The sequence below is a fragment of the Cherax quadricarinatus genome, chromosome 1 (genome assembly GCF_038502225.1).
Source record: "Cherax quadricarinatus isolate ZL_2023a chromosome 1, ASM3850222v1, whole genome shotgun sequence".
NCBI classification, from domain to species: domain Eukaryota; kingdom Metazoa; phylum Arthropoda; class Malacostraca; order Decapoda; family Parastacidae; genus Cherax; species Cherax quadricarinatus.
This window is the reverse complement of record NC_091292.1, coordinates 53,951,133-53,978,591: the sequence shown is the minus strand read 5'-3', so window position 1 is coordinate 53,978,591 and position 27,459 is coordinate 53,951,133. Positions and strand designations below refer to the sequence as shown.

Below are 27,459 nucleotides of genomic sequence, written 5' to 3'. Positions count from 1 at the left end.
AGGAGGAGGAGGAGGAAGAGGAGGAGGAGGAAGAGGAGGAGGAGGAGGAGGAGGAGGAGGAAGAGGAGGAGGAGGAGGAAGAGGAGGAGGAGGAAGAGGAGGAGGAGGAGGAAGAGGAGGAGGAGGAGGAGGAAGAGGAGGAGGAGGAGGATGAGGATGATGAGGATGAGGATGATGAGGATGATGATGATGAGGATGATGAGGATGAGGATGATGAGGATGAGGATGATGATGAGGATGATGATGATTGTTTGTTTGTTTTTGTAAACAAGTTTTGTAAACAATATATTGATAATTATGTTTGTGTGCTTATTGTGTTGTATACAACGAGTGTATATATATACATTGCACCTTACTTTGGTCTCATAGGCCACATAAGTTATGTGAAAAAATAAAATAGTGAAAAAAACAAAAAACCTTCAATTACAAGTAAACTAAAGTTTACCGGGTGAGCGGCAGTCGCCGCTGTTGCCATACGCGGCTCATTTAAACGAGGAGTGTTAATATGACATTACATCAGTGAATCCTTGGTGTTTGCTGCACTGTTTGCTGTAGCTGGCGCTCAATTTAACTGGCGCTCCTAGAAGGTACTAAGTGGTCCCAGATTTTTTTAATACCGTGAACACTGAGTGTTAGGACCCATTCTATGCTGACAAGGCATCTCAGGCCAATCGTGCCAAATTTGAAGGCAGGAAAAATAAAACATATTCTTATGCGTAGCGCCCCAAATGTATACATACGTTTTATTTTTCCTGCCTTCAAATTTGGCAAGATTGGCCTGAGATGCCTTGGAAGTCACACAAAACTCCCACATAAAACCTCCATTACCTCCTCCCTCCAACCTTCCTAGAATGATCCTCTACCCCGCCTTCCTTCCAGTACAGATTTATACTCCCTCAATGTCATTTTATTTTGTTCCAGTCTCTCTAAATGTCTGAATCACCTCAACAACCCCTCCTTGGGCCTTTGGGTAAAACTTTTAGAACCCCTGCACCCCTCCTAATCTCCAAGCTACAGATTCTCTGCATAATATTCACACTTCACATTTCCCTCAGACATGACATCTTCATTGCTTCCAGTCTTCTCCTTGTTGCAACATTCATCACCCATGCTTCACACCCATATAAAAACATTGGTACCACTATACTCTCATACATTTCCTTATTTGCTTCCATGGCTAACGTTCTTTGTCTCCACAGACTGCTCAGTACATCACTCACCTTTTTAGTCTCATCAGTCTATGATTTGCCTTGTTTTTCATAGACCCATCTGCTGACAATTCCACTCCCAGATATCTGAATACATTTACTTCATCCATACTCACTCCCTCCAATCTGATATTCAGTCTTTAATTATCTAAATTTTTCATCCTTATCATTTTACTCATTATTATGTTCACTTTTAATTTCCATCTTTTACATACCCTTCCATACTTGTCCAGCAACCTCTGCAACTTCTCTTCAGAATCTCCCAAAAGCGCAGTGTCATCAGCAAAAAATAACAGTGACAACTCCCATTTTGATTATATTCTTTATCTCTTAATTCCACACCTCTGGCTAACACCGGAGCATTTTCTTCTCTTAAATCTCAATCAGAAATTTAAGGCAGAAGGCATGAGCTAAAATGGTAGAGAGTTCTCATTACTGGTGCAGTAGAGGGGTAATTCTGAGAAGTGTGAATTTCTAAGTGATTCATCAGAACCTATACACAAAAATATATTTACAGATACCTGTAAGCATTTAAAAGGAAAAGGCCAACTGATGGGATCATGACAGAAATGATAAAAGCAGGGGATGATATTGTGTTGGAATGGTTGGTATTTTTGTTCTATAACTGTATGAAAGAGGGGAAGGTACCTAGGGATTGGCAGAGAGCATGTATAGTTTATTTATATAAAGGGAAGGGGGACAAAAGAGACTGTAAAAAATATAGGGGAATAAGTTTACTAAGTATACCAGGTAAAGTGTATGGTAGGGTTATTATTGAAAGAATTAGAGGTAAGACAGAGAGTAGGATTGCAGATGAGCAAGGAGGCTTTAGAGTGGGTAGGGAGTGTGTAGATCAAGTGTTTACATTGAAGCATATATGTGAACAGTATTTAGATAAAGGTAGGGAAGTTTCCATTGCATTAATAGATTTAGAAAAGGCATATGTTGAGTGGATAGGGAAACAGTGTGGCAGATGTTGCAAGTGTATGGAATAGGTAGTTAGTTACTAAATGCTGTAAAGAGTTTTTATGAGGATAGTGAGGCTCAGGGTGTGTAGAAGAGAGGGAGACTACTTCCTGGTAAAAGTAGGTCTTAGACAGGGATGTGTAATGTCACCATGGTTGTTTAATATATTTATAGATGTGGTTGTAAAAGAATTAAATTCTAGGGTGTTGGGGGGAGGAGTGGGATTAAATTATGGGGAATCAAATACAAAATGCGAGTTGACACAGTTACTTTTTGCTGATGATACTGTGCTTATGGGAGATTCTAAAATTGCAAAGGTTAGTGGACAAGTTTGGGAGGGTGTGTAGAGGTAGAAAGTTGAAAGTGAACATAGATAAGAATAAGGTGATGAGGGTATCAAACGATTTAGATTAAGAAAAATTGGATATCACATTGGAGAGAGGGAGTATGGAAGAAGTGAATGTTTTCAGATATTTGGAAGTTGACTTGTCAGTGGAGGGGTTTATGAAGGATGAGGTTAACCATAGAATTGATGAAGGGAGAAAGATTAGTGGTGTGGTATCTGTGGAGACCAAAAATGTTATCTATGGAGGTAAAGAAAGGAATGTATAAAAGTATAGTGGTACCAACACATTTATATGGGTGTGAAGCTTGGGTTGCAAATGCTGCTGCAAGGAGGCGGCTGGAGGCAGTGGAAATGTCCTGTCTAAGGGCAACGTGTGATGTAAATATTATGCAGAGAATTCGGAGCGTGTAAATTAGGAGGAGGTGTGGAGTTAATAAAATATTAGTCAGAGGGCTGAAGTGGGTTTGTTGAGGTGGTTTGGTCATTTAGAGAGAATGGATCAAAGTAGAATGACTTGGAGAGCGTATAAATCTGTACGGGAAGGAAGGAGGGGTAGAGGTCGTCCTCGTAAAGGTTGGAGGGAGGGGGTAAAGGAGGTTTTGTGGGCAAGGGGCTTGGACTTCCAGCACTTGTGTGCGAGTGTGTTAGGAGTAAATGGAGTTGAATGGTTTTTGGGACTTGACGAGCTGTTGGAGTGTAAGCAAGGTACTATTTAGTGAAGGGATTCAGGGAAACTGGTTATTATAAATTTAGCCAGGCTTGAGTCCTGGAAATGGGAAATATAATGCCTGCATTTTAAGGGAGGGGTCTGGGATGTTGACAGTTTGGAGGGACTTCTAAACTGTCGTATCTGAGCACCTCTGCAAAGACAGTGATTATGTATGAGTGAGGTGAAAGTGTTGAATGATGATGAAAGTATTTTCTTTTTGAGGATTTTCTTTCTTTTTGGGTCACCCTGCCTCAGTGGGAGACAGCCAACTTGTTGAATTAAAAAAATTAGTTAACTGTCTTAAGTCTGACCGAAATGTTGCCATAAGTTTCATTCTCTTATGTGCAGGTTATTTGTGTGAAGATTTTGACTGAATTATGATAAGGGTTTCTTTGTTTGGGTCACCCTGTCTTAGTGAAAAATAACTGATATTGAAAAAAAAAATACTCACTGCAGAAAAAGTCCAGCTTGCACCTAGTTGGCCTTGATCAATGACAGGGTTGACTGCACCTGCCTCCCGCCAGTCTACCTCAGCTGCTTGAGGTGAATCTTCTCTCTCTTTCATGCTCAACACATATCTTGGTGTCCTTCTTGATCCTTTCATGGCATTAAACTCCTCATTTGTCTGTCACACATGAAAAATATAATTCCACAAGTCATGAAATTTGCAATTCAGCGAAGAACTTTTTTAAACTGCTTAATTGGCATGCAGATGTAGGAATTGAAGTTAGATTGTTTGGGTATGTGAGTTTATTCTTGTTTTTTAAAGTACTGTACTGTAAGATAACTGAATACAAAATTGTATTGTAGTCTGATTGATAGCTTTAATTTTTTTATTTTTTTGTCCATACTGTATTTTCAAAACTCAAAGTCTTCATAATCCCTTTATATTTAGATATGATACAAACACGGCTCATACATTCCAATTTCAAGTACTTATGCTGTATAACAGTAATTGACAAAAAATTGTACATGTATACATCTTTGCTCTTCAGGGAAAGAATGGATTCTAAAATTTATTATTCATATATGCTCTTGCTGGCATGCAAAAGATTATTGACAAAAGGGTTCTAAGGAAATGCATATTGGTCCAGGAATAAACTATCAGCAAAAAAGTATAAATAAAAGTCATTATTTATGAGAGACGACATTAAGTTTTTTTTGTTTGATATTTTTTTTCCTCTCCCTGCTCAATAGCTTATGCAAGATTATATCTAATAAAAAATTCTTCTAAAATAACCTGAAGATCATATGAGGAGAAATAGTGCTACATTCCTCAGACCAAAAAATAGCAAATATTTATTTTTTTTAGGTCTCAAAATTTAAAAAAAAAAAAATTAGTGTAATTGTAGGTGGATGTATTGATATGCTGTGACTACAAAGGTTACATAAATAATATTTCTTGCCTTAATTTCTGATTTCTGGTGTATGTCGATGATTTTGAAAAGAGTGGAGAAGTATTGTGTAGCCCTTCAGGCTGAAGCAGAAGATTGTGGATCATTGGCTCAGGTTCTTGTACTGATATCAGTGGATGTACTGGAATGCTAAGGAACTCTGTAATATGCCTTTCATCTGTTTTACCCTGCAGTATTTTATACATCTAACAGTAAGGCATCATCAGCTGCTCCGGATTCCACTTCTGAGCAGTGCTTCTAGCTTTGTTAGGTGCCTCTTCAGCAAAAAAGTCTGCAAATTTATCAGTAATGTGGAACTGCTCATGTAACTTTTTGCAGTGTTACCTGTTTCTCTGCAGCTTCTTCTCCATCCTTATCTGTTATCTGCCTACCTTGAGTTCTGCCAATATTTCCTCTGGACTCTTTCTTTCTCCCCATCTTCATTTACATCATCTTCCTGCATATCTTCAGAGCCCTTGGCAACTGAACAATTTCCTGCACCTAGCTCACAACCTGTGAAATTATTCATCACACTAGGCCATAATTTTCCCCAGCCTGCAGCTAATGTTGATTTGGGGCATTTCATTCCATGCAGTTTTGATGTAATTGATGCATCTGCTATGTTAAATTTATGCCAAAAATCTGGCATGTCAAGGTCTGAGTCAGCATCCATTGCTGCAACAAGTTTGCATATCACTTTTCATATGCAGTTACGCTTAAAGGTCCTAATAATTCCATGATCCAGTGGTTGTATTAAAGAAGTTGTACTCGGTGGTAAAAACACAACTTTTAAGTGTGGATGCACATCCACTGAAAGTTCTAGACGAGTACAGGAATTATCATAAGTGAGGAGAATCTTGAATGCCAGGTTCTTTCTTTGCAAGTAAAACATGAGGTAGTATAAATGTACTGATAATACTGTATATGGTAGTGGGTAAAGAGTGTATTGCCTTCTTCTCCCTCACCTCACTGAATTATTACTTCCCAAGTGTGGTAATACTAAGTTATTAACTGATTTTACCAAAAAGTCTTACTACATACACCTACCATCCGACTTATGACCAGGCTTGGTTCCGACCAACCAGTCATAAGTCAAAATGGACGTAAGTCGAACTTTACTACTGAATATCAACATCACATTTTTGTAATGACTTTATTTTATCGTTTTATTTTGGTATTTCATTTTTTACTTTACTTTTTATGCTGTTAGTTCTGTATTTTATACTGTAAGGTTTAGGATAAATACTATGTACAACACACAGTTGTTTATTTCCCAGAAATTTGGCATAAAAAACATGGTCATAAGTCGAGTGGTTATATGTCGAGCAGGTCGTAAGTCGGATGGTAGGTGTAGTACTTTACAGTACAGTAGGGCCCTGCTTTACAGTGTTTTGCTAATACGGCGATTTCAAATTATGACCAAAACTTGCTATGAATCAACCTGTCTTTCTAATAGAGTGCATGCCACCTGGTTTGTTTACATTCTCTGTGAGCACATCTCTGTATTATGTCTGGAAACTTTCCAAAATTTCAAGTGTATTAACTAGTTGTAAACAGTCCAAACGTGTATATATATATATGTTGAAGACGATGTAATCAGTCCATCACCCTTCAAGTTTTGAGGTGGTCAGTCCCTCAGTCTGGAGAAGAGCATTGTTTCATAGTCTGAAACAATGCTCTTCTCCAGACTGAGGGACTGACCACCTCAAAACTTTAAGGGTGATGGACTGATTACGTCGTCTTCAAGTCTCTTCTGCTTCTATCATATATACAGTGGACCCCCGGTTAACGAACTTTTTTCATTCCAGTAGTATGTTCAGGTGCCAGTACTGACCGAATTTTTTCCCATAACGAATATTGTGAAGTAGATTAGTCCATTTCAGACCCCCAAACATACACGTACAAACTCACTTACATAAATACACTTACATAATTGGTCGCATTTGGAGGTGATCGTTAAGCGGGGGTCCACTGTATATGTTACCACTAGCACTCTGAACATAGATCAACGTTTTATTTTTCCTGCCTCCAAATTTGGCCTGAGATGCCTGGTCAGCACAGAATGGGTCATGTTCTCTCGCCCAGTGCCCCGAACATTTAAAAAAAAAAAATTTGAAATAGAGAACATTTTTCTAAATGTTATAGAATTAAAATGAAAAAATTAGGGCCACTACTTACCGAGATATGAGGCTGCGAAGTTGGCACTTAATGCTCACCTTATGGAGTCCTGCGGCTTGCAGAAGTGTTCCCAGTATACCTTTTTTCCCTCATTTTTATATTTTATATAATTTTTATGTTCTGATAATTACAATTTATAGTAGTACTTGTCATTTCATAATAAATCTTTGTTCTGACACTAATATTAGATACTGAAATTGTACTCAAATTGTCACAGATACAGCGACAGGTGGACATTTACACCTGCCTTCGTCATTTACTATTGTCTAGAAATATATACAAAGTACTTATAGGTCCCAGCAGTGTTTTGGATACATGGGAGTATATAATAATAATAATAATAATATAAGAAACTATTGGCAGAAAGGTGGGCTGGTGCAAGTATGAGTAGTGGGGGGGGGGGGGTTGAAGAGGGTTGGAATAGTTTTTAAAATGCAGTATTAGAGTGTGGGCAGAAGTTTGTAGTTATAGGAGGGTGGGTGCAGGAGGAAAGAGAAGTGATTGGTGGAATGATGAAGTAAAGGGTGTGATAAAAGAGAAAAAGGTAGCTTATGAAAGGTTTTTACAAATCAGAAGTGTTATAAGAAGAGCAGAGTATATGGAGAGTAAAAGAAAGGTGAAAAGAGTGGTGAGATAGTGCAGAAGGAAAGCAGATGATAGAGTGGGAGAGGCACTGTCAAGAAATTTTAATGAAAATAAGAAAAAAATTTGGAGTGAGTTAAACAAGTTAAGAAAGCCTAGGGAACAAATGGATTTGTCAGTTAAAAACAGAGTAGGAGAGTTAGTAGATGGGGAGAGGGAGGTATTGAGTAGATGGCGAGAATGCTTTGAGGAACTTTTAAATGTCGATGAAGAAAGGGAGGCGGTAATTTCATGCACTGGACAGGGAGGTATACCATCTTTTAGGAGTAAAGAAGAGCAGGATGTAAGTGTGGGGGAGGTGCGTGAGGCATTACGTAGAATGAAAGGTTGTAAAACAGCTGGAACTGACGGGATCATGACAGAAATGTTAAAAGCAGGGGGAGATATAGTGTTGGAGTGGTTGGTATTTTTGTTTAATAAATGTATGAAAGAGGGGAAGGTACCTAGGGATTGTATAGTCCCTTTATATAAAGGGAAGGGGGACAAAAGAGATTGTAAAAATTATAGAGGAATTAGTTTACTGAGTATACCAGGAAAAGTGTACGGTAGGGTTATTATTGAAAGAATTAGAGGTAAGATAAAAAATGTAGGATAGCAGATGAGCAAGGAGGTTTTAGAGTGGGTAGGGGATGTGTAGATCATGTGATTACATTGAAGCACATATGTAAACAGTATCTAGATAAATGTAGGGAAGTTTTTATTGCATGTATGGATTTAGAAAAGGCATATGATAGAGTGGATAGGTGAGCAGTGTGGCAGATGTTGCAAGTACATTGGGCCCTCGCATAACGTTGGCATCATAACGTTAAATCCGCATAACGATACATTTTATCGCTAAAATTTTGCCTCGCATAGCGCTAAAAAACTTGCTCAACGCTATTCATCCGAGACGTGTCTGTGTGCGGCCTGAGCCAGCCTCACATGTTCCGCCGGTGGCATTGTTTACAAGCCAGCCTCCGCGGTAACATCAAAGCATACAATCGGAACATTTCGTATTATTACAGCGTTTTTGGTGATTTCATCTGCAAAATAAGTGACCATGTGCCCCAAGAAAGCTTCTAGTGCCAACCCTACAGGAATAAGGGTGAGAATTAATGAAGAAAGAGATCATTGTTAAGTATGAAAGTGGAGTACGTGTCTCCGAGCTGGCCAGGTTGTATAGTAAACCCCAATCAACCATCACTACTATTGTGTCCAAGAAAACGGCAATCAAGGAAGCTGTTCTTGCCAAAGGTGCAACTGTGTTTTCGAAACAGAGATCACAAGCGATAGAAGATGTTGAGAGAGACTTATTGGTGTGGATAAACGAAAAACAGATAGCAGGAGATAGCATCTCTCAAGCGATCATAAGTGAAAAGGCTAGGAAGTTGCATCAGGATTTAATTAGAAAAATGCCTGCAACTAGTGATGATGTGAATGAATTTAAGGCCAGCAAAGGTTGGTTTGAGAGATTTAAGAAGCGTAGTGGCATACATAGTGTGATAAGGCATGGTGAGGCTGCCAGTTCGGACCACAAAGCAGCTGAAAAATATGTGCAGGAATTCAAGGAGTACATAGACAGTGAAGGACTGAAACCTGAACAAGTGTTTAATTGTGACAGAACAAGCCTGTTTTGGAAGAAAATGCCAAGCAGGACCTACATTACTCAGGAGGAAAAGGCACTCCCAGGACATAAGCCTATGAAACACAGGCTTACTCTGTAAATGTGTGCCAATGCTAGTGGTGATTGCAAAGTGAAGCCTTTATTAGTGTATCACTCTGAAACTCCCAGAGCGTTCAGGCAAAAGAATATCAAGGCTAATTTGTGTGTGCTGTGGAGGGCAAACAGTAAGGCATGGGTCACTAGGGACTTTTTCTATGACTGGTTACACCAAGCATTTGCCCCCAATGTGAAAAATTACCTAATTGAAAATAAATTAGACCTTAAGTGCCTCCTGGTGTTAGACAATGCCCCTGGTTATCCTACAGACTTGGCAGAGCAACTTTGTGGGGACATGAGCTTCATTAAGGTGAAGTTTTTACCTCCTAATACCACTCCTCTCCTGCAGCCCATGGACCAGCAGGTCATTTCAAACTTCAAAAAACTGTACACAAAAGCTCTGTTTGAAAGGTGCTTTGTAGTGACCTCAGAAACTCAATTGATTCTAAGAGAGTTTTGGAGAGATCACTTTAATATCCTCAATTGTGTAAACCTTATAGGTAAGGCTTGGGAGGGAGTGACTAAGAGGACCTTGAACTCTGCTTGGAAGAAACTGTGGCCAGAATGTTTAGACAAAAGGGATTTTAAAGGATTTGAGGCTAACCCTGAGAGGCGTATGCCAGTTGAGGAATCAGTTGTGGCATTGGGGAAGTCCTTGGGGTTGGAGGTTAGTGGGGAGGATATGGAAGAGTTAGTGGAGGAGGACAATGAAGAACTAACCACTGATGAGCTGCTAGATCAACTTCAACAGCAAGAGGCCACACCTGAGGAAACTGCTTTGGAGGAGGGGAGAGAGAAATTGAAGAAGTTGCCTACTTCAAAGATTAAGGAAATCTGTGCAAAGTGGCTTGAAGTGCAAACCTTTATGGATGACAATCGCCCTCAGACAGTTGTTGCAAGCCGTGTTGGCAACCTGTACACTGACAGTGTTGTGAACCACTTTAGGAAAGTCATAAAGGAACGAGAGGTACAGACCTCTATGGACAGATATGTTGTGCGACAGAAGTCCAGTGACTCTGAAGCTGGTCCTAGTGGCATTAAAAGAAGAAGGGAAATAACCCCGGAAAAGGACTTGACACCTCAAGTGCTATTGGAAGGGGATTCCCCTTCTAAACACTAAGACCATCAACACTCTCCCCTCCTCCCATCCCATCAATCATTACCAGATCTTCAATAAAGGTAAGTGTCATGTAACTGTGCATGTGTTCTTCAGTTCGTGTGTATTAAAATTAATATTTCATGTGGTAAAAAATTTTTTTGTTCATACTTTGGGGTGTCAGGAACGGATTAATTTGATTTCCATTATTTCTTATGGGGAAAATTCATTCGCCTAATGATAATTTCGCTTAACATTGAGCTCAGGAATGGATTAATAGCATTATGCAAGGGTCCACTGTATATGGAATAGGTGGTAAGTTACTAAATGCTGTAAAGAGTTTTTATGAGAGAAAGTGAGGCTCAGGTTAGGGTGTGTAGAAGAGAGGGAGACTACTTCCTGGTAAAAGTAGGTCTTAGACAGGGATGTGTAATGTCACCATCGTTGTTTAATATATTAATAGATGGGGTTGTAAAAGAAGTAAATGCTAGGGTGTTTCGGAGAGGGGTGGGATTAAATTACAGAGAATCAAATACAAAATAAAAATTGACACAGTTACTTTTTACTGATGATACTGTGCTTATGGGTTATTCTAAAGAAAAGTTGCAAAGGTTAGTGGACAAATTTGGGAGTGTGTGTAAAGGTAGAAAGTTGAAAGTGAACATAGAAAAGAGTAAGGTGATGAGGGTATCAAATGATTTAGATAAAGAAAAATTGGATATCAAATTGGGGAGGAGGAGTATGGAAGAAGAGAATGTTTTCAGATATTTGGGAGTTGACATATCAGCGGATGGATTTATGAAGGATGAGGTTAATCATAGAATCGATGAGGGAAAAAAGGTGAGTGGTGCATTGAGGTATATGTGGAGACAAAGAACATTATCTATGGAGGCAAAGAAGGAAATGTATGAAAGTATAGTGGTACCAACACTCTTATATGGGTGTGAAGCTTGGGTTGTAAATGCTGCAGAGAGGAGGCAGAGGCAGTGGAGATGTCCTGTCTAAGGGCAATGTGCGGTGTAAATATTATGCAGAAAATTCGGAGTGTGGAAATTAGGAGAAGGTGTGGAGTTAATAAAAGTATTAGTCATAGGGCTGAAGAGGGGTTGTTGAGGTGGTTTGGTCATTTAGAGAGAATGGATCAAAGTAGAATGACATGGAGAGCGTATAAATCTGTAGGGGAAGGAAGGCGGGGTAGGGGTCGTCCTCGATAGGGTTGGAGGGAGGGGGTAAAGGAGGTGTTGTGGGTGAGGGGCTTGGATTTCCAGCAAACGTGTGTGAGCGTGTTAGGAGTGAATGGAGACGAATGGTATTTGGGACCTGACGAGCTGTTGGAGTGTGAGCAGGGTAATATTTAGTGAAGGGATTCAGGAAAACCAGTTATTTTATATAGCCGGACTTGAGTCCTGGAAATGGGAAGTACAATGCCTGCACTTTAAAGGAGGGGTTTGGGATATTGGCAGTTTAGAGGGGTATGTTGTGTATCTTTATACGTATATACTTCTAAACTGTTGCATTCTGAACACCTCTGCAAAAACAGTGATTATGTGTGAGTGAAGTGAAAGTGTTGAATGATGATGAAAGTATTTTCTTTTTGAGGATTTTCTTTCTCTTTGGGTCACCCTGCCTCCGTGGGAGACGGCCGACTTGTTAAAAAATAATAATAATAATAATAATAATAATAATAAGTTCCCTTGAAGCATGATGTAAGACAAGTGTCAGTGACAAGCATCCACGAGGGTGCAGTGATAAGATAAGGGGTGACATTTGATAAGCATCAGCATCTCTGTCTCTGCTTATCTCTCTCTCTGCTTGTCTCTCTCTTTCTGTCTCTGCTTCTCTCTCTCTGTCTCTGCTTCTCTCTCTCTGTCTTTGCTCCTCTCTCTCTGTCTCTGCTTCTCTCTGTCTCTGCTTCTCTCTCTGTCTCTGCTTCTCTCTCTCTGTTTCTGCTTCTCTCTCTGTCTCTGCTTCTCTCTCTCTGTTTCTCTCTCTCTGTCTCTGCTTCTCTCTCTGTCTCTGCTTCTCTCTCTGTCTCTGCTTCTCTCTCTGTCTCTCTCTCTGCTCTCTCTCTCTCTCTCTCTCTCTCTCTCTCTCTCTCTCTCTCTCTCTCTCTCTCGCTCTCACTCTCTCTCGCTCTCTCTCGCTCTCTCTCTCTGCTTCTCTCTCTGCTTCTCTCTCTGCTTCTCTCTCTGCTTCTCTCTCTCTCTCTCTCTCTCTCTCTCTCTCTCTCTCTCTCTCTCTCTCTCTCTCTCTCTCTCTGCTCTCTCTCTCTCTCTCTCTCTCTCTCTCTCTACCTCTCTCTCTGCTCTCTCTGCTTCTCTCTCTGCTCTCTCTCTCTCTCTCTCCGCTCTCTGTCTCTCTGTTTCTCTCTCTCTGCTCTCTTGCTTCTCTCTCTCTGTTTCTCTCTCTCTCTGCTCTCTCTGCTCTCTCTCTGCTCTCTCTGCTTCTCTCTCTGCTTCTCTCTCTGCTTCTCTCTCTGCTCTCTCCTCTGCTCTCTCTCTCTCTCTCTCTCTCTCTCTCTCTCTCTCTCTCTCTCTCTCTCTCTCTCTCTCTCTCTCTCTGTCTCAGAGAGAGCCACTGTGAACCAACAGGTATTCTTACACAATATATCTACAAGCACAGTATAGCACTTTTGATTTTTTGGGTTATCCTAGGTAATTTACATTATGTATAATTGTATTTATGTGTACCTGTGAGACAGAGATAGAAAGAGATAGACAGAGATAGACAGATATAGACAGAGATAGACATTGATACAGACAGACAGACATACAGAGATAGAGCCAGCCAGCCAGCCAGCCTGCCTGCCAAACACTTATTACACATTCCAGAATTGTTTCTCTTTACTTAGGGCATAGGTTATAAAACATTCTGAAAGGGTGTTGCACAAATGTTGCCCATGGGTTATTATCGAGGTTTTTGATATTTCCTCGACCACTTGTGGCCACATCCACCTCAGAGCCACTAAACTTGGGGTCAACATCACTTTCCTCTTGAAAGGAGAGTGTTAATATGACATGACATCAGTGAATCCTTGGTGTTTGCTGCGCTGTTTTCTTTAGCTGGCGCTCAGTTTAACTGGCGCTCCCACGGGGTACTAAGTGGTCACAGATTTTTTTTGATACAGTGCACTAAAATGCAAATATACGTTTGGGGCACTAGCGGTAAGAACGTATATATATATGTTTGGATGTTTATGAGTTAAGAGGAACATGATGTTGACCCCGAGTTTAGGGGCTTTGAGGTGGATGTGGCCATAAGTGGTCAAGGAAATATCAAAAACCTCGATAATAACCCATGTGCAACATTTGTGCAATGCCCTTTCAGAATGTCTTATAACCTATGCCTTAAATAAAGAGAAACAATTCTGGAATGTGTGATACGTGTTTGGCAGGCGGGCTGGCTGGCTGGGTAGTTGCCTGGCTGGCCAATTGGCTGGCCGGCTCTATCTCCGTCTGTCTGTCTGTATCTGTGTCTATCTCTGTTTATCTCTGTCTCACAGGTACACAAATACAATTATACATTGTGTAAATTACCTAGGATAACACAAAAAATCCAGACGAAGTGCTATACTGTGCTTGTACTATTCATAAATGGAAAAATATGGCGTTCTGCTTTCTGGCAATGTCTGCTCTCCGGCGATAGCCTCAAACCTAACCTGCTGTATAAATGGGGCCCTACTGTAACACTAAATCCAGTATTTTATCTCAGTCTGAAACTAGTGCCAGGTCTACCAAGTTGTGATGGCTATGTACGTCTGTGGGCTTGTGGCAGCTACAGCCTGGTTGATCAACTAGTTAAAAATCAAGTCTGTCTTCAAAAGCAAAACTCAAATAATAAAACAATTACATACCTATTTTTTTAATTAAGAATCATCATAATCCCCACACTATAAGGCATGAAATGATTATGCAACTTATACAAATCAATTCTTAATTTATCTTTCAAATATATTCTATATGTCTGTTGTAATCAGGAAAAAATGCAGTGTGTGTGTGTCATTTCTTCCCTGCTAAAGAATATATTTTAAGTATTATCTCAGTCATTAAATATCACTCTCTACCTACTCATTACTAATTATTATTATTATAATCAAAAGGAAGTGATAGACCTCTACCTACTCAGTTTGTGCAGAAATAATTAACAGATATAATGACAATATGTAATCGTATTTGCCTGTGGGACAAGAATTTTAAATTGTCCTTAAGAATATTATTCACCTATTGTCAAGTTATTCTAGGTAGTCAGTTGGTAAACAGCAACTGCCCAGGAAGGTACTACCATCCTGCCAAGTGAGTGTAAAATGGAAGCCTGTAATTGTTTTACATGATGGTAGGATTGCTGGTGTCTTTTTTTTCTGTCTCGTACACGTGCAAGATTTCAGGTACGTCTTGCTACTTCTGCTTACACTTAGCTCACACTACACATACATGTACAAGCATATATATACACACCCCTCTGAGTTTTCTTCTATTTTCTTTCTAGTTCTTGTTCTTGTTTATCTCCTCTTACCTCCATGGGGAAGTGGAACAGAATTCTTCCTCCGTAAGCCAGGAGCAAGGGGCTAGTAACCCCTTCTCCTGTATATATTACTAAATGTAAAAGGAGAAACTTTCGTTTTTCCTTTTAGGCCACCCCACCTCGGTGGGATACGGCCGGTGTGTTGAAAGAAAGATTGTCAAGTTATACCGCGAGGGTGTTCCTGGGGTCAATGCCCCAATGGCCTGGTCCATGACCAGGCCCCCAAGGCCTGGTCATGGACCAGCAAATTATTTATTGTATTACACAGTGGATCCCCGCATAACGATCACCTCCGAATGCGACCAGTTATGTAAGTGTATTTGTGTAAGTGTGTTTGTATGTGTATGTTTGGGGCTGTGAAATGGACTAATCTACTTCACAATATTCCTTATGGGAACAAATTCGGTCAGTACTGGCACCTGAACATACTTCTGGAGTGAAAAAATATCGTTAACCGGGGGTCCACTGTATATGAAATATACCATAATTACTAATTTCTTAACACCGCACAAATTTTTGTTTTCCCGAAGTGACTACCTTGGGAAAACAAAAATTTTTGTACCAGTTGTTGCATGAAGGAACAGTGTAATCAAGGCTAATTGTTTTTTGAAATACATATATAATAATGTGACTGTGAATCTTGTTACTGTGTTTTAGGATTTTTTTAACTTTGAAAAACTGTGAACACACAAACTGACCATGTCACCAAACTGATTCATCTTGAGGCTGTATGTGACCTCTCCTCTCTCAAACTTCTCGTTGAAGTCATTGATGAACTGCTGATTCTTCTCAAACACACACTGGCGGTAGCGCTCCTCCCTGACATCCAGGTAGTGACGACCATGTTGAGCCTGTGGACACCAGTTCATACATATACAACCTCATTTAAATACCCATGATTATTTTGAATTATCAAGTTTGCATTCATGTGGAACACCAGATCCTGGTAATTGATATCTGCATCTGTAGGATCTAATTCATGCTTTTACCATAAACATAAATGTATAACTTTTCAGTGGAATTTAAAATGTGGAAAATGAAAGGCATTACAGGACTTTCTTGAGAAATCAGTCTACAGTGTTTTCTTTTATAAATACAATAGTGTGTGCAAGTAGATGGGGGCTTTTCCCTTGGAATGGGAGAGGGAAATACTAGAGTAGTGCCTCTTACAGGTTACTTCCTTTGATTTTCTGTAGCTGAACCTAAGAGGATCACAACATACATTTACTACATGAGGTTCTGTCAGCAATACTGGGACAAGAAATCACCACACATGAATAAAACATTAACTACTAATTTGTGTCCAAGCTAAGAATAACACATCTACACCTACACTAGCCAAGCATTGCACACTTTGGATGTGCCATAAGAATACATAAGCGTGACAATAGCAAATGGTTCTTATGACATGACATGCTCTTGGAGTGTGAGCAAGGTAACATTTATGAAGGGATTCAGGGAATCTGGTTATCTGGATTTGAATCCTGGAGGTAGGAAGTGCAGTGCCTGCACTCTGAAGGAGGGGTGGAGATATGTTGCAGTATCAGCATCAGCATGCCTCTGGCAAGACAGTGATGAAGTGAGTGATGATGAAAGTGTTTCTTCTTCTTTTTTGGGATTAACTTGCCTTGGTGGGAAACAGTCAGTGTGTTAATAAAAAGAAAATAAGTAGCATTACCTTGAAGAGCTCCCAGGAAGTGGAGGAGGGGCTGGCAGCAGCGAGTGCCAAGCTATAAACGAGCAATGCTATCACTTTCATCTAGGGGGAAAAAATTCATTGAGCTGTAAGTCAGTTGCCATATACTCTACTGTATGTATGTCATTCTCATATTAATGGATTCATTACACTATTAAGTATAATTACTTTTGCAAATGAAGTATAAGAAAGCTTCATAGGAATTATTGAATAATTTACTGATACAGCTATGTGTAGATTATTAATTCAGATTACTTTAAAGGCATAATGAAGTACTGGATGCATGTAAATTTATAAAGGTTTTCTACACTACATGTAGTTTTGCTTTGTGCAAATTCACTGAAATGCAGCAACTCCACTTCTGTCAGTTATTCACTGTTTGAAGGCTAAATTTGCTCACATGTGATCACCCAGTCCTAGCACCCCTTGATTTTTTTTTACAAAATGTCATTATCACTCCAAGGACTTAGGCATGAGAAGTCATTTAGTATATTTTGAATGAAATTATGTGGTTGGTTGGTTTTCAATATAAATGTCTTGCACCAGTTTTTAAGAAAATGAAGACCCAACCAGATGAAGTTGGTGGGAAATGGCCGATGTGGTAATAATAAAAAAATATAAAAAAAAGTGTTGTGGGGTCTAAATGATAGTGAGAGAAACTCTTGTAGAGGGCATAGTAGGTAAGTTTGGAGTGCAAAAGGGTAAATGATAATGGAGGGCCTCTAATTGAGCTATGTATAGAGAGAGAGAGAGGTTCATTAATAGGTAATACATATTTAAAAAAAAAAAAAAGAGGATAAATAAGTATACGAGATACACTATGGGGAGTGATGATAGCAGTTTGTTGGACTAGTATGTATTAACCCTTTGACTGTTGACGCTGTATATATATGTCTTACGCACCACTGTTTCTGAGGTATTTATATGCATAAATTCTAGCGGCTTCAAATAGAAAGCTGGTAGGCCCACATGTGAGAGAATGGGTCTCCATGGTCAGTGTGCACCATATAAAAAAAATCGGGGAGCCAGTGGTGCATTGTGGGAATGCCATTTCAGTTGTCCTTTTTCAGCATGTCTAGCGGTAAGAAATATGTGACTCCCCAGCAAATCTGGAACTCTTCCCTTCCCAAGTGATGCTCTAACACAGATGGAAGTGTCAGTGAAGATCAATTTCATGATTTCGAGGAGTTTGAGACCAAAAGCAATGGAGGAGGAGGAAGAAGAGGAGGAGAGGGAGGAAGAGGAGGAGGAAGAGAAGAGGAGAAGAGGAGGAGGACAAGAGGAGGAGAAGAGGAAGAGGAGAAGAGGAGGAGGAGAAGAGGAGGAGGAGGAGAAGAGGAGGAGGAGGAGAGAGGAGGAGGAGAGAGGTGGGAGGAGGAGGAGAGAGGAGGAGGAGGAGGAGGAGGAGAAGAGGAGGAGGAGAAGAGGAGGAGGAGAAGAGGAGGAGGAGGAGGAAGAGGAGGAGGAGAAGAGGAGGAGAAGGAGGAGAAGAGGAGGAGGAGGAGAAGAGGAGGAGGAGAGGAGGAGGAGGAGGAGGAGGAGAGGAGGAGGAGAGGAGGAGGAGGAGGAGAGGAGGAGGAGAGGAGGAGGAGGAGGAGGAGGAGGAGGAGGGAGGAGGAGGAGAAGAGGAGGAGGAGAGAAGAGGGGGAGGAGGAGAAGAGGGAGGAGGAAGAGGAGGAGGAGAGGGAGAGGAGAGGAGGAGGAGGAGAAGAGGAGGAGGAGGAGGAGGAGAAGAGGAGGAGGAGAAGAGGAGGAGGAGGAGAAGAAGAGGAGGAGGAGAAGAGGAGGAGGAGGAGGAGAGAGAGGAGGAGGAGGAAGAGGAGGAGGAAGAAGAGGAGGAGGAGGAAGAAGAAGAGGAAGAAGGAGGAAGAGGAGAAGAGGAGGAAGAGGAAGAGGAGAAGAGGAGGAAGAGGAAGAGGAGAAGAGGAGGAAGAGGAAGAGGAGAAGAGGAGGAAGAGGAAGAGGAGAAGAGGAGGAGGAGGAGGAGGAGGAGGAAAAGAGCAGGAGGAGGAGGAAGAGGAAGAAGATGATGATGTAATAATATTGTTCCCTTGAAGCAAGAAAAAAAAAAAGTCCACCCCATGACTGACAAGATAAAGGGAGATAACATCTGATAAGAGCTGACTTTGATGAGAGTAAACGAGGGTGGAGCTGATAAGGAAAGATTAGATGACCATTGCCCTCCCTTTGTTTTTGCTGGTACACAAACATTTCTGTCTGTCTATTTGTCTGTCTGTCAAGCTCCCTGTCTATCGGTCTAGCTCTCTGTCTCAGAAAGAGCCACAAGACTGCGTCATCAGGAAAGTAGGAAGGAAGGAATGATGACACACGACCATTTACCTAGGATAACTACATAACACAACTGCCTGCTAATACTTTGAAGAAAACTGCTCAGACGAGGTGTTTTGTCTTTGCACATAAAAAAAAAAGTCCACAAAAATGCACACACACTGGTTTTATGTGTGAGGAGTGTAAAACACCATTGTGTATGAAAACATGTTTCAGAGAGTTCCACAAGCTGCAGAACGTCTTGGAATTTGTTCGGTGACTGTACATTGGTATATATATTATAGAACAGTAGTAATAAAAAAATTTTTGTATTGTTTGTTTTTGTAAACAAGTTTTGTAAACAATATATTGATAATTATGTTTGTGTGCTTATTGTGTTGTATACAACGAGTGTATATATGTACATTGCACGTTACTTTGGTCACATAGGCCACATAAGTTATGTGAAAAAATAAAGTAGTGAAAAAAAAAAAAACTTCAAATACAAGTAAACTAAAGTTTATGGGGTGAGCGGCAGTCGCCGCTGTTGCCATACGCAGCTCATTTTCTGCAAACTTCACAGCTCTATATCTCGGTAAGTACTGATGGCAAAAATTTTTTTGGGGACTGAAACACTCAGAAAAATAATCTTAACATTTTCATAAGAAATTTTATTTTTTTTCGAATATTTTGCGACATAGAATGACAGTTTCAGAAAGGGGCCTGCGACAGTCAAAGGGTTAATAGATAAAAGGTGATGGTTAGACTTCTGGATGTGCATCTTTTACTGGGGCAACTGATTTATCAGATCATTATTTAGTGGTAACTACAGTGAGTGTGTGAGATAAATTGGGGGTAAAATGAGAATATCATCAGTAGGTAAAAGACAAGTGAAAATTTTTAAATTAAAGGAAATATAAGCAACTATTCGGAGAATGGTAGGCTAGAGAGAGTACAGGTAATGAGAGGGAAGGTTCGTAAGGATTGGCAGAGAGCATGCATAGTTTGTACAGTGGTACCTTGGTATTCGAACTTAATCCGTTCCAGGAGGATGTTTGCGTAGTGAGTTGTTGAAATGTTGAATCAATTTTTCCCATAAGAAATACTGTAAATTGGATTAATCTATACCAGATCCCTAAAAATTACCAATTATAAAACATTTTAAGTGAAAATATTGCTTATTTAAACCTGTATAATAATATTTGCATGCATAAAGTGATACATGAAAACTATAAAACCAATAAATGCATGAAATGAAAATAACTGCACTTTACCTTCACTGAGGAGTACAGTGGACCCTCGACCAGCGATGGCATCGATTAACGATAAATCTGACTAGCGATACATTTTATCGCAAAAATTTTGCCTCGATTAGCGCTAAAAAACTCGACCAACACTATTCCTTCCGTCTGAGACGCGTCCACTTCTGGCCAGTGTTTACAAGCCAGCCAGCCACCGCGGTCGCTTCCAAGCATACAATCGGAACATTTCATATTATCACAGCCTTTTTAGTGATTGCACCTGCAAAATAAATCACCATGGGCCCCAAGAAAGCTTCTAGTGCCAACCCTACAGCAAAAAGGGTGAGAATTACTATGGATATGAAGAAAGAGATCATTGCTAAGTATGAAAGTGGAGTGCATGTCTCCGAGCTGGCCAGGCTGTACACAAAACCACAATCAACCATCGCTACTATTGTGGCCAAGAAAACAGCAATCAAGGAAGCTGTTCTTGCCAAAGGTGCAACTATGTTTTCGAAACTGAGATTGCAAGTGATAGAAGATGTTGAGAGACTGTTATTGGTATGGATAAACGAAAAACAGATAGCAGGAGATAGCATCTCTCAAGCGATCATATGTGAAAAGGCTAGGAAGTTGCATGACGATTTAATTAGAAAAATGCCAGCAACTAGTGGTGATGTGAGTGAATTTAAGGCCAGCAAAGGTTGGTTTGAGAGATTTAAGAATCGTAGTGGCATACATAGTGTGATAAGGCATGGTGAGGCTGCCAGTTTGGACCAAAAAGCAGCTGAAAAATATGTGCAGGAATTCAAGGAGTACATAGACAGTGAAGGACTGAAACCTGAACAAGTGTTTAATGGTGACACTGACAATGTTGTAAAACACATTAGGAATGTCATAAAGGAACGGGAGGTACAGGCCTCTATGGGCAGATATGTTGTGCGACAGAGGTCCAGTGACACTCAAGCTGGTCCTAGTGGCATTAAAAGAAGGGAAGTAACCCCGAAAAAGGACTTGCCACCTCAAGTCCTAATGGAAGGGGATTCCCCTTCTAAACACTAGACCAACACACTCCCCTCTTCCCATCCCATCACTCATCACCAGATCTTCAATAAAGGTAAGTGTCATGTAACTGTGCATGTCTTCTTCAGTTTGTGTGTATTAAAATTAATATTTCATGTGTTAAATTTTTTTTTTTCAATACTTTTGGGTGTCTTGCACGGATTAATTTGATTTCCATTATTTCTTATGGGGAAAATTAACCTGACTAACGATTATTTTGACTAACGATGAGCTCTCAGGAACGGATTAATAGCGTTAGTCGAGGGTCCACTGTACTGATGGCCTAAGAGAAGGTGTAGAGATGTTTTTGTTTGTAAAGGGTGTCACCTTCAATAAAAGCATCAGGTAACTGTCTGGTGTTTTTCTCTTTTCTGTCTCTGTGCAGAAGCATTTGAAGATGATGGGGATTCACTAGCATTTGATTTTTTTTCTTTGTTAAAGAAGCTGTCCAGTGTTGTCTGTTTTTGACAACTTTTCAAAAAAATTTCTAAGTGGCCAGCAACATTGTCATTGCACAAATTGATACTCCTGTTCAAAACAGTAGTATTAGGTTGCCATTTTTCCACCAGATTCTGTGTTTGATCCTAATGATAATGCAGTTCCTTAATTTCTATAGTGGAAATGTTTCCTTTACTGCTTCCCTTCTCTGAAGAAGAAATTTCCTCATCTACTACTTGCTGCTCCTTGTGCAGGTCTTGAAGTTCTTCTGTGGTGAGCTCATTCTTGTGATCCTCCACCAGCTACTCGACATCCTCATTGTTCATTTCCAAACCCATGGACTGGCCCAGAGAAACAGTATCCTTCACCACAGGCTCTGTCTTAAAGCCTTCAAAATCTCTGACTGACACAGTCTGGCCACAATTTCTTAGAGAGAGTTCATTGTCCTGAAAGAAACTTTCCCCAGGCTTTGTCTATTATCCTTCAACATTGGAGGATATTAAAAATATTTTCCAAAATTACCTAAGGGTAAATTCTGTTTCATAGGTCACTTCAAAGCACCTTTTAAACAGTGATTGTGTAAATTTTCTTAAAATTGGAAATTACCTGCTGGTCCATGAGTTGGATAAGAGGAGTGGTGTTAGAGGGCAAGAACTTCACTTCAATGAAGCTGTATTCATTCACCAAATTTTCCTCCAAGCTTGGATGATGAGCAGGAGCATTGTCCATTACCAGAAGTTCCCTTAATGTTAAGTTTTTTCCACAAGGTACAGCTTCACACTTGGAGGCCATCATTTCATGTATCCACTCAGCGAAGAATTGCCTTGTTACCAAGGCTTTACTATTAGCCCTCCACATTACACTGAGTTTGCCTTTTGCCACATTGTTTTTTTTAAACACTCGGATTTTCAGAGTGGTAGACTAGCATCGGTTTAATTTTGCAATCCTCACTAGCATTACCACACAGCAAGAGTGTTAGTTTGTTTTTCATGGGCTTGTGTCCTGGTAATGATTTTACTTCTTGTATAATGCAGGTTCTCTTAGGCATTCTTTTCCAAAAGAGGCCACTTTCATCACAATTAAAAATTTGTTGAGGAATAAATACCTCGATGTTTACATAGATTTAAAATTCCTTAAGAAATTTTTCAGCATCTTCTTAGTTAGCACTGGCAGCCTCCCCATGCCTTACTACACTTTGAATCCCGCTGCTCTTTTTAAACCCATCAAACCAGTCCCTATTTGCTTTCAATTTATCACTTTCAGTACTGTTTCCTGGGGTGTGTCACCTAAGATCACTACGTATATATCTGTTTTGCTTTTTCACAAATTATTGTTTTAGAATCACTGTCTCCAGTCACTTGTTTTATGTTAATCCACACTGACAAAAGTTTTTCCATTTCTTCAATTATCTGTGACCTTTTTACAGCAAGAATTTTCACTCCTTTTGCCACATCAGCCCCTTTTATTGCCTCTATATTTTTCAATATGGATGATAAGGCAGATTTTGCCATAGCATATTGAGTGGCCAGGTCCAACAAATATGTTCCACTTTCCCACTTCGCTGTGAGTTCTTTTTTCACTTTAATTGTTACTCTCACTGCTTTTTTTTTAAGGCTTGTTTAATTGTTGCTCTCACTGCTTTCTTTTTAGGCTTCTTTGGATCATTAGTCTTTTTTGGAGCTATGATTACTTGTTTTCAATAAAAATATTTAAAAAACATCATAGGCTTGTACGAATGATGCTTAACGACTGAAAGCTGACAAGGGGCTTGAGTGCGTGATGCCTTGTTTTCATTGGACTTCGTCCAGATGGACCATTTGTTTAGGTTGAATATCAGGGTAACGTCCAAATACCGAGTCATATTTTTCTCGAAAAAGATGGGCAAATGTCAAGTTGTATGAATATAGGGACATACGAATATTAAGGTTTCATTGTGTAAGGAAAACGGGGATGAAAGAGTGTAAGAATTATAGGGAATAAGCCTGTTCAGTATGCCAGGTAAAGTGTGTGATAGTTATTATTGAAAGAATTATGGGTAAGACAGAGTAGGATTGCAGAAGAATAAGGAGGATTTTAGGAAAGGTAGGGGATGTGAAGACCAAGTGTTTACATTGAAGTACATAAGTGAAAAATACTTAGATAAATAATAATAATAATATATTATCTTTATTTCTCCGTGTACAAGGTATATTGACCTAGCTGACATCAATGACATACTACTATACAGAAAGCCCCTTGTTATGCTGAGCATTTCGGGCAAGGAATTGTTCATAGCATTTATGATTTTAGAAAAGGCATGTGATAGAGTAGAGAGGGAAGAAGTGTGGTAGATGTTGCAGATCTATGGAGTAGGTGGTAGGTTACTTAACCCTCTCACTGCTAGATTATGCATTGGAGGATAAGATGTTGTTAGGTAGACTTCTGTACATGTATGTTTTAAGAGGAATGACTGATAAGTCAAATCATTCTTTAGTGGTAGCTATAGTAAAAGTAAGAGACAGGTTGAGCACAAGGAGAAAGTGTCAGTGACTAAGAGAAGTGAAAAACAATGAAATAAGGAGTGGGAGGTATGAGCAGTTGTTGAAAGAGAGGTCACTTAAGAGAGTACGGATGAGGAGGAGGGAGTGTGGGTTCAAGAATGCAGTGCTTGAGTACACAGGAGAGGTTTGTGGTTATAGGAGAGTGGGAAGAGGAATGATTGGTAGAATGATGTGATAAAACAGCTGAGAGAGAGAAAAAGTAAGCATATGAAAAGTCTATTCAATTTAAAAATGATATACATAAGGCATAGTAGTATATGGAGAGAGAATGGGTAAGTCTTGAACAGTAAATTTGGCTTAGCTAAGAAACAATTTTGGAGAGAGAGAATGACAAGATGAGAATTCTGGAGTAGCAAATGGACTTGGTATTTGAGCAAAGTAAAGTAAAGTTTATTTCTTTGTAAAGGTTACAATGTGTAATTACAATTTTGATTTGCTAAGTACAAAGATAGCCACTATCATTCCAATGCATTGCAGGCAAACTAATCCTAATACATAGTAACTAATTAAAACTAGATAAGATAATAGTACATAGTACTATACTTAAAACTAGACAAGTAATAGTGGTTAGCTGTTTTACAATCTTATTTAAACTTAATACAAGTGAGTAGGGTTCGGTAAAATAAGCTTGAAATTCCACACAAAATCTACCGTACAAGTAATGGTGCAGATGGTAATATTTTATGGAATGGCAGAATTAAAAGCCAGGAGGTCACATAATAAGACTAATTAGCAGATGTTTTGGCCAATTTGGTTAATATTGAGAAATAAGATGATTTTATGGATTGGCAGAATTAAGAGCCTAGAGGTCACGTAATGAAACTAGTTAGCAGATGTTTTGGTTGATTTGGTTAATATTGTGAGATAAGACGATTTTTTAGCAAAGTCCTAAATTTATAAGCTGTCTGGGGATCCTTGACCTGTTCCGGTAGTGAGTTCCAGATCTTCGGGCCTTTTATATGCATAGCGTTCTTGCATAGTGAGAGACTGATTCGAGGGATGTTGAAAAGTGCCTTATGCCTTGTATTGTGGCTGTGCATTCTGTTGTAACTGTCAAGTTTTAGGGGAGGGTTTACAGTGGAGTTTAATGTTCTGTATATGTAGTAGGCACAAGAAAAAAGAGTGTATGTCTTGTATATTTAGCAAGTTGTCTTTTGAAAAGTGGTAGGTGTGCTGTCTAGCACAGTGAAAGAGGTTTGATGCTAGATGGAATGGCATAGTTACTGGAAAAATGGAAAGAATATTCTAAGAAGTTGTTAAATGTTGATGAGAGAGAGACTGTTATTTCATATATGGAGTAGGAAGGAGTAGAATCTGTTGGGAGTGAGGAGCCAGAGGTGAGTGTTGAGGAAGTGGGTGAGTCAGTTGGTAGGTTGAAATGGGGTAAGATAAAGCAGCCCTGATAGATGGGATTAAGACTGAGGTGCTGAAAACCAGTGTGGATTATAATTTTGAAATTGTTGGTGTTTTTTTGGTTAGCTTTTTTTGGGTTTCCTTTCCAAAAATGTGTTGACATCCTAGTGACATTATCCTCTAACTGTAACATTCCTGTCCCTCCTTCATAGTGCAGGCAGTCCTGAATATATGTATGAAAGAAGGGAAGGACATTAAGGATTGATAGATTTTTTTTTTTTCAACAAGTCGGCCGTCTCCCACCGAGGCAGGGTGACCCAAAAAGAAAGAAAATCCCCAAAAAGAAAATACTTTCATCATCATTCAACACTTTCACCTCACTCACACATAATCACTGTTTTTGTGGAGGTGCTCAGAACACAACAGTTTAGAAGCATATACGTATAAAGATACACAACATATCCCTCCAAACTGCTAATATCCCAAAACCCCTCCTTTAGAGTGCAGGCATTGTACTTCCCATTTCCAGGACTCAAGTCCGGCTATATAAAAATACCATACATAATTCATTTCTGTAATGGAAAAGGAAACAAGAGAGTATGTAAAAATGATAGGAAATAAGTTTGAGTATGCTGGGTAGTGTACGATAAAATTTTAATCAGTAGAGCTAAGGGAAAGACAGAAAATAGGATTGCAGAGGAACAAGGAGGATTTAGGACGAGCAGTGAATGTGTGGGCCAGATATTTGGCTTGAGACATTTAACAGAACAATATTTAGATATTGTTACAGAATTTTTTTGCTGCAAGATAGGGTGGATGGGAAAACAATATGGCAGGTTTGTAAATGTATGGAGTAAGTGGTAGGTTATTAAAAGATATAAAGTATTTTTGTGAGTGAGATTCAGGTTAGGATATAAAGGAGAAAAGGGGAATATTTTCTAGTAAAAGTTAATCTAGAGCCAGTGTGTGTGATGGTATTGTTTTCTTCATTGGGTTATATAAAAAAATGATTGTTGGTGTTGGGGAGAAGTGTGGAATTACAAGATATATCTGATATGAAGTGGGAGATGCCACAGCTGGTCTTTACTGATAACAGTACTTTTCAGTGATTTTAGAGGCAAGTTACAAATGTTGATGAAACAGTTTGGGAGGGTGTGTATAACAAGGAAATTAAAAGTGAACATACAGAAGGAGCAGGGTGATGAGAGTAAGAAAAAGTCTAGGCAATGAAAGATTGAATATCAGATTGAATGAAGGACATACTGAGTAAAGGCATTTAGTTATTTGGGAGTGGTTGTGTTGGCAGATGGGTCTATGAAAAAAGAGAAAAAGAGTAGGTGGAGTGTGTAAGCATTTGTGGAAGGAAAAGTGTATGAATGAATGCAAGAAAATGAATCTATCAAAGTGTAGTGGAGTCAGGCATATTCTTGAATATTGCAACGAGGAGGAGGTGGTAGTTCAATGCTGGAAAGATACACAATGGTGTTGTAGATCTATGTGTGGTGTGGGAATGCAGAGAATAAATAATTAACCCTTTCAGGGTCCAGAGACCAAAGTGTGCACCAGGGTCCAAGAATTTTCAAAAAATAATTTTGTTATTTCTTCTTACAAAATGGTAGAGAATCTTTTTCTGAAGGTAATAAAACAAAAAGTACGAAATTTGATGGAAAATTGACGAAATTATTCTCACACGAATTTTGACGTGTCAGTGATATTTACAGATCGGCGATTTTGCCAACTTTGACTCCCATTTTAGGCCAATTACATTATTCCAGTCGACCAAATTCTTAGCTATTTCACTAGTATTACTTATATTCTTTCAATTGAGCACAAGAAATCGCCAAGTCAACTGTTTCAACTACAAAATAAAGTGATCGGAAATTGGTAATTTGGCCAATTTAATGCAAAGTTCAAAATATTCCAATTTCAAAATAGGGTCTAGAATAAACAATGCAGGCATTCCTGGCACTAAACTAACATTTCCTCTGTTCATTAGTTATGTTTTCAGGCTTTACAAATGAATTCCATTTTGACTTTTAATTCACATAATGAATTTTTATTCAAACCAAAAAATAGAAGATTTACTGTTATGCAATATTGTA

At 39.4% G+C, this 27,459-nt stretch overlaps 2 protein-coding genes across 2 annotated transcripts in view; one reads left to right on the top strand and one right to left on the bottom strand.

The window, feature by feature from the left end:
- LOC128689518 (digestive cysteine proteinase 1) overlaps positions 1-16,539 on the bottom strand; it is a 57,396-nt gene extending 40,857 nt beyond the window's left edge. Inside the window, exons 1-3 of the mRNA XM_053777895.2 lie at positions 16,438-16,539; positions 15,458-15,610; positions 3,681-3,854 (exon numbers count right to left, since the gene is read on the bottom strand). Of these exons, the coding sequence (XP_053633870.2) occupies positions 3,681-3,854; positions 15,458-15,610; positions 16,438-16,518 (408 nt within the window). The 5' untranslated portion in view covers positions 16,519-16,539. The remainder of the gene's footprint in view (positions 1-3,680; positions 3,855-15,457; positions 15,611-16,437) is intronic.
- The window catches only part of Atg14 (autophagy related protein 14), a 231,955-nt gene that overhangs the window by 136,080 nt on the left and 68,416 nt on the right, over positions 1-27,459 (top strand). The window lies entirely within an intron of this gene.